The 13,823-nt window shown below is 41.1% G+C and overlaps 1 protein-coding gene across 1 annotated transcript in view; it reads right to left on the minus strand.

Moving 5' to 3' along the window:
* LOC102009610 (dnaJ homolog subfamily C member 25) overlaps positions 1 to 176 on the minus strand; it is a gene marked incomplete in the record, with an annotated part of 20,104 nt that extends 19,928 nt beyond the window's left edge. The window contains 1 exon segment of the mRNA XM_013513302.1: positions 1 to 176. Within this exon segment, the coding sequence (XP_013368756.1) occupies positions 1 to 71 (71 nt within the window).
* Positions 177 to 13,823: the final 13,647 nt, after the last annotated feature.

The raw sequence follows: 13,823 nt of genomic DNA on the forward strand, positions 1-13,823 counted from the left end.
GGCGCCAGCAGCACCAGCCGGCGCCGGTCGGCAGCCCCTCCTGCCCGGTGCGGGGAGAACGGCGCCGCCATCCCGGCCTCTCCAGCGGCTCCACCACCCGCGGAGCTCCCAGCGCCCTCGGAGCGCCCGACTCGGCCACCGAGGCCCCGCGCCGTCCGCCACAACGTCTCCGCGCATGCGCGGAGTCACTTCCACAAGCACTTCCTTCGAGACCCGTTGCTAGGGAACAGGACGCCTCAACCACCCAGCCGCTTCCGGTCTGTTCCTGCCGCGTTCCTCCGCTCAGCGGAATGAAGTACGGGACGTCTCTCTGTCCTAGGCTTAGTGCGTGCGGAGCGTTTTACCGTCCACGCAGCCTTTTCGGCATCAAGACTTCACCGGCTGCATCTGCTACTTCTACAGTCCAAGAAGATACGTACTTAAGGAGCCGGCGAAAGGGAGAAGAGGGACAGAAGGCTGCCGCGAGCAGACACGCCAGAGGAGTGGCCCGCGGTGTGGCAGCGAGTCTGAGCAGCGGACACCACGTTTCCGCAGTTTGGGACGCGTGATTGTATATCCGCCGGCTCGCCAGCTGCTGCGGGAGGATGCCGAGGTCGGGCGCCCCCCAGCACCTCGCCTTCGGCCGAACCTGAGGCTTCGAGGCCAGCTGCTAAGCCAGCGTTTCTGGCCTCTGAGCCAGGCAGCGCTCGTGCCTGACAGCAACAGCATCGTCAGCAGCATGGAGGACTTTGGGGATGATCCTTGAGCTCTGGGGCCACAGTGCACCTGTGCTTGAAGTCAGCTTCCACTGCGATGAGAGCCTGCTGCCTCCACTGACACCAGCAGGTCGGACGCATGTTCAGCGTCTGGGGTGGAAAAAAAGACGTAGGGACCTATCCGCCCTGTGCTGACCCCGGCCCACCTTCACTCCGCCTCCCTTGTGTTGTAAATAAAGTTCTTGTAGCTGTGCTAAGGGCCAGAGGGCAGCCTGGGGAGCCTGTAGCTCAGGGTCCACCTGCTCATTCATGTGATGACGTGTACATTCGTGCAACAAGCGCTTAATGTCTGCGGTGTCACAGTGTTTGCACAGTCATGCGGTCGAAGGCCATATCGAGCACCGGCTGTGTGCCAGAAACTGTGGTAGGCACGCGGAACACTGCTGTGACCTAGACTGACGGAAATCCCTGCCCTCACAGCCTTGCATCCCAGGGAGGCAAGCAGGTCATAGGCAGAAACATAGTCAGTCTTTGATTTACCATGATTCAACTTATGATTTTTCAAGTTGACAATTTTTAAAAGTTTTTTATTTATTTTTTTACTTTATGAAGGTGCAAAAGTATACCCATTCAGCCAGTCTGGTTTTCACTTTCGGTACAGTGTTCAATAAATGACACGAGCTAAACAGAGAATGGTGGTGCACACCGGTAATCCCAGTACTCAACAGGCTGAGGCAGGAGGATCACCATGAGTTCTAGACCAGTCTGGGCTACATAGTGAGTTAAAGGCCAGCCTAAACTGCATAGCGAGACTCTGTCTCTAAAGCAAAACAAAAGTAAATGAGAAACAAAAGGAAGACATGAGCTTTTCAATATTGTATTATAACATAGGCTTTGGATTGACTATGATGGGTTACTGTAAATTCTCCGAATGGGTTCAGAGGCAAACATCAGAGATCATACCGGTTCCAAAATTGTCCACTAGAGGGTGCTACCCACCCTTGTATCATCTGTAGTAGCTGTCTCCTGGCTAAATTTTGTGATTTCCAATAATTTGTATTCTCCCTAACTTCCTCAGAATTTATGAATGAAGCACTTTTAAAACCAAGCACCTGAAAAGCAAAATAAATCTGTACAATGGGTTGCACAGATAAAAGGAGAAACTTAAAAGCAGCTCCAATGCCCTCCCCTGGCAATGCTTCCTATCAACACGAACGTGAAGGGGCTTTTTGAGCTAAACCTACTACTTGAAAACTGGCAGAAGAAAAAAAATCCCTGCAAAGAGAGAACTCCTAAGCTTAATTGAGTAGGGCATGGCAGCGCATGTCTGTAACCCCATTTACTTGGGAGGCTGAGGCACAGAGGATCACTTGAGCTTAAGAGTTCAAGACCAGGCAGGAGGAGAAGGAAAAAAAAATATCCAGTGTGTAGGCTGATACCTATTTACATTTACACTCTGTCAAAATCATCTATACTATTATGTAAATTGTCATTCCATAAGTATTCTCTATGATAGGATTTTACATGAGAAACATAAGTAAAAGAATATTTACTAACTAGCATGATACCTGTGCAAGTGGCCTAACTCTTGCCCCTTCTGTGAGCCACTGTATCCCACTGAAACAAAATGAAACACAAAACTTGATTTCATTGCCTTTGTTCATTTTGTTGTTGTTGTTGGGTACCGGGAATCGAACTCAGAACCTCATGCTTGCCAGGCAGGTGCTGTGCAACTCAGCTAAATCCCTGGCCAAAACACAAAACTTGAAAAGAGATGTTAATTCTTAACAAAAGTCTTGATCCAGAGAAGGCTTTTAAACTTGAGAAATGTCTGGGCTACATACGGAGTTCAAGGCCAGACTGAACTACATAGTGAGACCCTATCTAAAAAAAAAAACATTGAGAAATGATAGAAATTTTCAGCTGATTATATGAAATTTAAGATTATGTACTAAAATCCACAATATTAAAGGACAAGTGACAAATTGGGAGTAGATACAGAAAATAGGACAAAGGATTAGTATTTTTATGTAAAGAACTGTATGAATTACTTTTAAAGTTAAACTGTGCTATTTAAAATCACTTAAAATAGTAATGATCTTGGACAGTCTCAGATAAGCAAATCAACAGAAATGGAAAGAATTAAATTGGCTAATAATCATAGTAATGCAAATATTAGCCACAAATTATCATTTCCCTACAAAACTAGCGAGGATTGTGAAATTTGCAATATTTTGATTTTAGCAAAAACAAGGCGGCTCACTCTTTCCTTGGGGTATATATTAATAATGAACTTTTTGCAAAGAATTTGGTGATTGTAAAACCCATAATAGATAAGCCCAAGAACTGTTTCAATTCCCAGAAAGTGCTAAGACCTTTTGACTTGATACTTTTCTATTTAAGGAAATAATTCAAAATATGGAAACAGAGGTATACACAAAAATGCTCATACTGACACTACACATATGTTACTCAGGCACACCAATCTAGAGTTTGGAATGAGGTCAACACAATAACAATAAAAAGCATGCTTCTGTCTGCATCTGCTCCATAAGCTCTCTAGCTGCCTATAAACTATTGTAAAGAGTAGTGCATTCTATCACCTGGTTGTCTTAGTTACCTGATGGCACCTGCTGTGTCTCATGTTAGTATATTTTCTGTGACTGCATTTATGAGAGAGTTGGCTATGCCACTATGGCCATCGCAGGTGTTGATGTTAGTACTGACTGCAGATGTGGTCAGTGCTCAGTACGGAGGGTACCGGTGGGAATCAGCTTTCTGGCTGGATCAGAGTGCCAGCATACATGCCTGTGTGACTTTTGAATGTGGTGGTTTCTTAAGGTAAGAATTGCTTACTGTCAAGCTTTCAGAGTTGTCAATGACAAAGACAAAGGAGATAAACTTGTTTAAATTTATGTATGATCTCAAATGCACACATTTAAATATCTCATGATTTCTTCTATGTGAGAAGCCCATAATATAAGTAAAGAGGAAAATAAAAGATAGATAGTAGGAAATAACAAGATAGATCTTTTGCAAATGGGAAGGGAACCAAGAGGGGAGGAAGATGAGGCAAGGGGAGAAAAAAGAGTGGAGATGTACTATGTGCATGCACTGACTCCTCCTGTGGAGTGTATTCCTTACGTACTGCAAGCATGTACTAATAAAAAATAAACATTAAAGACAAAAGGCAACTAAAGACAAAAAGCAATGCATATACATGCTATGTCTCTTGAAAGCAAATAACGTGCTTTGTAAAGGTTTGCTAAGTAAAGTTAGTGATGGTCAGGGATGTCCAAACCACAGAAGCTCTGGTCCCAAAACTATATATACTTAATATGAAAAATTACACTTACTAAAGCTGTGAGCCAAGTGTGGTAGCACACAGCTAGACCCGCACTCAAGAGACTGAGACAGGAGGATCGCCACGAGTTCAAGACCAGCCTGCGCTACACAGTGAGTTCAAGGCCAACCTAAACTGCACAGAAGACCCTGTCTCAAAACAAACTACTAAACAAAGTCTCTGATATTTTTCCCTCTAAACTATCAACTTTGTTAATCGCAGGAAATTGAATTTGTTCACTAACATTGTGATCATATCTGGCCCATGGCCTCTTTGGTCTTGCATAATTAATCTAACCAATATTTAAATTGTTTAAGATATTTTGTCAGACAGAAAAGTCTCCAACTATGAGTGCAGACTTTTTTTCTTGAAGGGTATGCACATAAAATTGTGTTCATGGCTTAATCATTTTGAACACAGTGCAAAAGTCTTGTTTTCTCCCTAATAGAAAGAGACTAAAGTCATCTCTTTTATAAGGTGTGAAAAGAAAATCTGAGAAACCAAAATAATGGTGAGTTTTCAAGGCATTCTGTAGTAGAAGAGAGGACATGTTGATAGCAGTTCAATATCTAACTTTCCCATTTGTTCTTCTTTTTACACTGGGAGAATTATTTTCTGTTGTTTTTTTTTTTTTTTTCTTTTCGCTGTCAGATGAGTAAATCATCTGGTTCAAACCAAAACATACAAATATTACTTTCTCTCTTTCTAAAACCCTACAGAAAAACTAAAGTTGAAAAAAAGAAATCACCAAAGGAGAGTGACATAATTGCAACTCACATCATGCAGTTTTACCCTTGTGTGACTATTCTGAGATTGGCAGGGCTGGTGGAGGCAGAATATGCAGCATTGCATGTTCTTAGTTTATTTCTGGTGGGGAGCATGAGAAGCTTAACTCATGCTTCATGAGGAGTCTCTCACCTACCAAACCCTTGCCATCCTTTAAGCACAAGAGAGCTTTTGTTTTCTCTTCTGCGTAGTCCCACGCCTAAGCTCTACATCATCTGATTTTACGCTCCTTGACTTTCAATCACAGAACTTTACGTGACACATTTAACCTGTAGTTCTTGTTCTTCCTCCCTGGGAATAGCTCTGCGAAAGTCCCAGCTTTAGTATCTAGTTATCCAAAGCCAAGGCTGCCTTGCTTTGTCCAACTTGTCCTATGTCCATAAATTCTTTCTTTTCAGGAACAATGCTTTACTTTTAAAACTCTTGCTTGGAGAATGCTGGGGTATTAGCATCACCTTCCACAAGTTCCCCTGCTCTAGTATTTTCTGCAGTTTACCTTGGATAAGGGCCTGGTGGTTTGGTTGTTACTATTTCTACCTGAAACACCCGTTCATAAAACTTCCACCTCCAACAGCTCTAGTTACATGGCCATGTCTGTTTCTACCACATCCTCACTTTAGAAGGGGATTTCTAGCCCCAAACCTCTTTTTGGTTTAATTATTAGAAAGAGTTCAGAAAGTTAGTTCAATTTGCTAGCAGTTTAGATGTCGTGTTGCACATTCCTGGTTATATGGTGCAAGATTCACAGCCCAGCCTCAGCTCCCACATGTCTATAGACATAAACCCACCCTGCATGCAGTTGCCTTCGGTTCTAGACATCCCTTGAGAAGATCAACCCATTAGGAAAAGTTAGTCTTGTGATGTGCTGTGCAGACATACACAGCTAGATAAATGATTACCTCCTCATTTGTACTTGACTGTATTCTTTTTCCTTTGACTTGCCATAAATAGATTTCTTGAATATAGAGCAATTAGAAGAGCTGCAAAGCTTTAACATTCAATCCTAATTTCTGCACATGCACAATAGGACATCAGCAATTCCACTGGGAAACCTCCAATGTGAAATTTCTCTTGCTGATTTTACCACACCTGGAGGTTTCCCTGGTGTGCAGAAAACGTTAACATAGCAGGCCTGATACTGCCATCCTTAGATAGTCTTGATTGCAGTTTTGACCTTTGACTTGTACCTGGGAACTTGGGCCAGGAGTGTTCCCACCATTCCCTAAGTGACAAGTGCGGCTCCTTGTGCCCAGATTGTACAAAGTGGTTTATGCTAAACACCCACTTCTCCTCTGGGAGTGTGGAATCTTGGTATATGTTAGGCAGAGGGCGTATATGTGACCTGACCCCAGGAAAAATACTGGGTGCAATCTTGGGGTATAGCTCAGTGGTAGAATGTGTGTGTAGCCTGCACAAGGTCCCGGAATCAATCCCCAACACCAAAAAAGCAAAAATAAAAACAAAACACCTACTTTGGGTGCCGAAACTCTAACGGAGTTCTTTGGGCACAAACGTCAGATGCTGAGGGAACGTGTGTTCTTTGCTTCGGGAAGAGTGTGCTATGTGATCCTTTGTGGGGAAGAGAGCATAAAGAGGCTTGGCTGTGGATTTCTTCAGACTCTGAGTCTTTTTTCCCACCTTACTATGTTGCTGTGATAAATCTTTGTTGTGATGAGTATGCACTGAATCCTGTGAGTCCTTCTAACAGTCCTCCAAACGTGGGAGTAACCTTAGACACCTGTGACACAAGTGCTTAGGTCAGTTATCTCCATATTTGCAAGATGATCAAAGTCACAGATACTATATCCCATCCATTTAGAAGCTTCTTAGTACCAAGGCTATACTCAGCATGTCACAGAGTTTAATAAGGCCACTTTTTTCTTTGTTAGAGTCCCCTAGTGCTTTATATACTACCTGGTTGCCGGCTACCTGTTTGTAGTCATTTCAGTTATCCGATCAACTCTTGCATTATAGCAGTGCTTGTGTTCAAGTAACCTGTATTTCACTTAATAATGGTCCCCAAACACAAACTTTTATCAATACATTATAATTGTGCTGCTGTAAAAAGATTGTGCTATTGTATTATTAATTATTGTTGTTTGTAAGGGGCCGGGGATACAGCTCAGGGGCACAAGTACCTGCCTGGCAAGCACAAGATCCTTAGTTTGAGTCCTGCTATGAGAAAAAACCCACTTATCCTGTTGTTTGTCTCTTACTGTGCCTGATTTATAAAACTGTGTCATACAAGTACATATATGGAAAAAATAGACATATGAGTTTATAGAAGTATGTATTATTTCAGGCATCTGCTGGGGGTCTTGGAGCACACCCTCAGGTGAAAGGGGAAGTACTGTGAGTAATTCATGCCAGGGAGTCCTGCTTACCCTTGCTTCTCCCACACAATTCCCAAAACCAAAGTGAAAAGATCCCAATGAAAGAATGGCTTCCATGCCACAGTTCCACATAACTAATAACTCGTATCTAAATAATACCCCCAACCTGGCAAATAAAACCCAAATATCATCCAAAGCCCCTGGGGGTGGCTTTTCTGCCATTTATAAATCTGATTACACCTAGATCAACCTCTAGTTCCATGTTCCATGGTCATTCAGAATCCACCTACAAGGTCAGTGACCTTTCCTCCAGTTATTTTGATCTGTGGGGTTTATTTTGTTCCAAAGATAACTTGAATAGGATATTTAGCCCCTTTGCCAGTTTTCACAAGCAAATGATTGATTCCAACATTTAGAAATCCCTTTATATTTGTCATCATGACTAATGAATTGCACAAGGGATTCCATTACATAACAGTCAATCTCTCTGCTGTTGCTTTTTCCTCTTCTGTTGCTTTTCCTGTCTAAAATGGGGAGTTCCAAATTCTTTCTTCTCTTCAGCAGAGCAGTTCTTTCCTTCTGAGACAGTTAAGACCAATATGGGCAAAATGTCAGGTGAATTCCTGAGATTTTAATCTGTTACTCATTAAAAGCATAATTTGCATTTCCTTCTGAGGCAGTCAGGGGCTTAAAAACAGCTTTTGCTAAAAACAAAACAGAAATTTCATTTGGGCTTACAGATGCCTGAAGAATAACTAAAGGCAGAACGAAAGCTGCCTTTCCTTCTGTATTGTTTATTACCTTAAAATTTAAAACTCTTAGGGGCTGGGGATTTAGCTCAGCGGCAAAAGCGCCTGCCTGGCAAGGGCAAGGTCGTGAGTTCGGTTCCCAGTACCGGAGAAAAACAAAAAAAAAAAAAAAAAAAAAAAAAAATTTAAAACTCTTACATTCTTGCTCAAGTCTAACCTAAGCATGCTAATTACTTAGGGAGTGTCTGTCTAAAAACTCATTAAAAAAAAAGGTTGCTTAGTCCTAAATTTACATAACCCAGCTCATCACCTTTCAAAACAAGAACAAGTTTCACCTTGGATTCCAGCAGAGCCTTTACAAAACTAGACGAAGCAATCACCTCCTGGATACCAGTTTGCCCCCTCGAGCAATGAACACTCTCTTTGCAAAACCAAAATTGAAACAATGATCAACCAGACCTAGACCATCTAATCTTCATCGGAGCTGTGCCGCCTTTAGCTCCTCAAGCTGAAATCTCTCCCTGTTTTCTCTTAATTTCTACCACTGCCTAGTAAATCAGCCTACGCCTCAATGCTTTTCTGTGACAATAGGTCAAGAACCTCCCTAGGGCCAAGTTGAAGCTCATATCTCTTTAGAAAGATCTCTTCAGGCTCCGTCTGATGACATTTCTACTCAATTTTAGTATCTACTGTTCCCCTTTTCCTAAAGATTTTATTTTAATTCCATAAAGCCTTTGCAAGCATTTTGCTGACAAAGGAGAGGTAAGCCTTTTAGGAGAGAAACATTCCATTTTCTTGTACAAGTAAAGGGGATTTTTAAAATTATAGCCCCTTGGCTAGATGCAGAATCAAAACCAATTCTTTCTATGTCCTTATCGAGAAAAGCTATGGTCATGAAACTGGCAAGAATGCTGAGATACATGTACTCAATGAATCTGAGTTAGGGGCCTTTCATGTTCCCCTGAACTGGGCCCTGGGTGGACAGGGTGAATAAGACACCTTGTTGCTCTCTTAGATTATGGAGACAGAAGCTATTTAACATTGCATCCCCTCAGAAAGGATTATGTTATTGTGGACCATTCATTATTTAAATTAAAAGCACTTGAGGTCAGGCATGGTGACGTACACCTGTAATACCGGAACTGGAGAGGCTGAGGCAGGAGGATCAGTGCAAGTTCGAGGGAAGCCTGGGCCCCGTCTCAAAAAAATCAAAACCAAACAAGCAAAAAAACTACTTGAAAGACAGCAAATGAAAGGAGATCACTCTGAGCTCAGTGTTGCTTAAAAACAGAAGATGAAATTCCCACATGAAAGGTACATCTTTATCCTCAAGAACATGAAGTCCAGAAAAGGGAATGTTGCAAGCCTTATTAAAATAACTCTTCCCTTCCTCACAAATTTCTTACTGTTTTTCTCCCAATCAGTACATAAGTAATTGACTGTGTTTTGGGGTCTTCATTTCCTTTTTTAAGGGCTCCTATGCTACATAAAACTTGTGTTAAATAAATTTGTATAATTTTCTCCTGCTAAGTTATTTTCCATTTGTTTAACTTTTGGGCACAGTTGGGACCTTAAGAGGTTGGAATTGGATTTCTGTCTTCTTTCACCTCACATATTTATATTTTTGTGGTAAGAACACTCAAAATCTATTCTGATTTATTTAAATTTATTTGTTTAAATTAATATTTAAATCTATTGTGATTTAAATATTAATTTTAATATTTTTATTAACCGTAGTCAACAAGATGTTCAATAAATGTTATACCTATTCTTCCTATAAAACTGAAATTTTATGTCCTGCAACAACTATTTCCCCAATTCCAATTAAAAGTGAGCAAAGGCTTAAATTAATTTTTCTCCAAAGAAAACATACAAACAGCTAGCAATCATATGAAAGACTTTCAACATCACTGTTAGAGAAAAAAAATCAAAGCTATGATGACATAGTACCTCATACGTCTTAGGATGGCTACTATCAGAAAATACCAAGTGCTGGTGAGAATATAGAAAAATTGGAATATTTGTGCATTGTCGGTGGGATGTAAAATGGTGTAGTTACTGTGGAAGAAATAGTATGGAGAGCCAGGCATGGTGGCCCATGCCTGTAATCCCAGCACTAGGGAGGCTAAGGCAGGAGGATTATTATAAGTTCGAGACCAGCCTGGGCTACAAAGTGAGCTCAAGATCAGTCTGAACTGTACAGCGAGACCCTGTCTCAAAACGATAAAAAAAAAAAGAGAGAGAGAAATAGTAGTGGAGAGCTCTCAAAAATTTAAAACTAGAGCTACTATATGAAGTTAAGGACAGATGCACAGCTGGGTCCGAGCTTCAGTCTCCCTTCTTTGGTACTCTTTATTGTTGTTTTTTTTCCGGTACCGGGGATCAAACTCGCGACCTTGCTGTCGCGAGGTGCTGTGCCGCTGAGCTAAATCCCCAGCCCCTCTAGACCTACTATATGAGTCAGCAATATTATTTTTGGATATATATTATATCCAGAGATATCTGCATATCCATCTCCACTGCAGCATAATCCACAAGAGCCAAGTGATAGAAGTAATGTAAATGTCTGTGGATAGATACATGGATATAAAGATGTTATATTATTCAGCCCTAAGAAGAAAAGAAATCCCGTTAAATGTACCATGGATGAACTTTGAGGACACTGTGCGAAGTGAAATACATCAGCTGCAGAAGGACAGACACTACATGATTCTGTGTATATGATGTATCTGAAGTAGAGAGATTCAGAAATAAAAAGTACAGTTGTGGTTTCCTGACGACCGAAGAAGGGGGAAATGTGGAGATATTCAATGAGCATAGAGTTTCTCTCATGTAAGGTCACAAAAATTGTAGAGATCTAAATACACACATCTCTGAAGTGATATAGTTAATGCTACCAAACTATATACTTAACATGGTAAAGAGGGTAAATTCTGTCATGTTTGTTTACCACAATTTGTACAGTTATAAATTCCCTGTGATGAATATGATCATTATGTATGTCTAAATTGTACCAATAAACTTAATTTTTTAAAAAGTGAAAAACCCTCCTTACTTTGCTAGCTATAACACTGCAGAAACTGACGCACTTTGCCAGCTATAAAAAAAAAAAAGGGTTGTAGGATAGATTTGGCCTGAAAGCCATAGATAGTTGGCCAATTCATGTTCTAATCTATATTCCATATCAAATTTCAATCTTGTGTCTTGGTTATTGTCCCACCCTCACCCTAGCCTAATTCAGACTCCTCTAGTCATCAGGTCTGTTTTGTCTCCTTTGATGTAGAACTCTTCTTTAGTCTTTTTTTGCCTGCAGTGAACTTGATATTTTTAAAGATTATGTAGCAGGGCTCAAAATCAACATTGAGGGGCAGCCCACTTTCTGGGCCCCCTTTTGTCCCTCTTAAACAAAGCTTTCTTTCTCTCAATAAATTCTTCCTACTCTTAACCTCCATTGTTCCTAGAATTCATTCCTCGATTTTAGAGAACGCAAACTCAGGTATTCAGGACATCTAGCAGGTTGGGAGTTGTAGTTCCCCTATATCATTTGGAGGTCTTTCACCAAGATAACTGGAAGAAGATGGGAAAATCGGTGTCAAAATCTCCTACTCATTTGGAATGCATTCTTTTTAAAAAAATTTTAAATTTTTTTTTATTTTAAAGACAATAATAAAAAACAAAAATGATACAGAATTTCAAAACAAGATGATAGCAAATTAACAATGGTTATTATATTGCATACAGTTATCTTCAAAGTAGTTGCTCAGATTACTAGATATAGGCATGTAAGACTGATCAAACAATATAAACACTAACTGTTCCTTTCAATGAGCTAATAGAAATTAGTAGTACAATTATCTTAGCTATCATATATATATAATATATATGTTATGTATATATTCCTTCCTTCTTTTCTCTTTCCCCATCCCAGTTATTCCTTTCTTTTTGAGCAGTTTCTTTCCATTTCACAATGCCTACTGTAACTTTTGAATCTTATGTACTCTTTCAGTTTCTTACAGTAGAGAGACAATATATGTTTATCCATGTGATTTATTTCCTAATGAGTATGGTCTGTAGTTGAATCCATTTACCTACGAAAGCCTTGAGTTTATCTTTATTGCTGAGTAGTACTCCATCATATAAAAATACCACATCTTTTTTATCCATTCCTTAGTTGATGGGCATTTAGGTTGTTTCCGAGATTTAGCTATGACAAATTGTGGTGCTATAAACGTGGGTGCACATATATTGCTGTGGAATATATTCTTAAGCACTGGAAAATGTTTGATCCTCACATACTGACGAAGAGCAGTTTAATATTTTTCTGCACCTGCACATGGTCTACCTACCCTCTAGAGCCAAAATGAAATATAGAGGGAAGTAATGATTATGAAGTTCTCTTACAGTAAGAATCGTACTATAAGAGGGGGAAATGATCAGAATTGCTTTATTTTCAGACTTTATAGCATTAAGAAATAATTCTTATTTATATTCAAAATGTAATGTGAACCACAGAAAAACCAGCACCTCAAGCCCTTAAGGTATCCACTGTCCCTGAGCCTGAGGCTGCTCTTGTCCAACCTTTGGAACCTGAGGTTAAGGTTTCCAGGACAGCCTTAATCAAAGTCTCACCCACTATTATTGAGTCCAAGGCTTTCTCTACTTGCCCTTTGGGTCCTGAGGGTGGGGCTTCGAGACCAATCATTTTCCACACCTCTACAGGGCTATACCCATCCTTAGCTGAGTTTATTCAAGCTCAAGGACAGTATCCTTTACAGGAAGTAAATGGGGGACTTGGAACTTCCAGAGTTCCTGTGTCTTTTTCTCTCGGCAATCTCAAGCACATCAAACTAGATCTAGGAAAATTTTCAGGTTATCTGGATATATACACTGAGGTCTTTAGAAGACTTATTCAGACCTATTAGCTAGACTGCGAAGATGTAAGTCACTTAACATTGCTACTACTGTGGAAAGCCAGGCCACCTTAAGAGGGACTGCCTTAAGAGGGCCCCCCTTGTGGTGCCCTGACTGCAAAGTTGGCCACTGGAAGCAATACTGTATTCTGAGGTGGAGGTCCCAGAGCTCAGACTCATCTTCCCAGCTGGTCTAGCAAGCTAAAGGGCCCCAGGGCACTCTGCCTTCTCCTTCTGGCCAGACTGTCATCTTCCCGTCATTTCCACGGAGGAGCCCTGAGTAATCATGACTACAGAGGGAAAAGAACCCAGCCTATTGCTAGATGTTTGGCGTATGTCTCTTTGTCCTTCTTTTCAATGCTGGCCTTCCTTCCAGCCATCATACCTCAATAAAAACGAGTCACTGGTGTCAGGTCTCCAAACTAGACCCCTGCCCAGCTAGGAGAGAAAAACTCCCCAATCAGATCTGTTATTCACACCTGTAGGAGCGCTGCATTCAACAGCAAGCCAGCAGCTGCCACACACAGCTCAACCTGCAGGGAGCTAATTCCGTGAAAAACCATAAGAGACATGTTATGCCTGCCAGCAACCCCCTGTACCCAACACTGCACTGTCTATCAGCTAGCCCTAGACCCCCTACTCAGAAACCCTAAATTTTGTACCTCCCTCAGTAACACCTCCCTCCCCTACCTAAACTCTCCTAGAAAACATGCTCTCACCCCTTGCTGGGGGCCAATGGTCATTTTGCCCTTAGCCCAGCTGCATCTGGTCTGCAATAAAGTCCTCCCACATTGCGTAAACATTGCCTGTCTCAGTGGTCTCAACTATGCCTCGGTTTACCTTAACATCTGGAAGAATGTAACTCACTAAAGCTGTACCTGGGATGACTTTCTCTTCACCTACTCCTTTTAGTTGTGCCTAAAAGCCCAGCTCCCATCCTGGGGACAGATTTTATCCTGACTAAATACTATTATATACCTCTATCTCTATCTCTATCTATCTCTATC

The sequence above is a fragment of the Chinchilla lanigera genome, unplaced genomic scaffold, assembly GCF_000276665.1.
Source record: "Chinchilla lanigera isolate Chin_1 unplaced genomic scaffold, ChiLan1.0 scaffold00018, whole genome shotgun sequence".
NCBI lineage: Eukaryota > Metazoa > Chordata > Mammalia > Rodentia > Chinchillidae > Chinchilla > Chinchilla lanigera.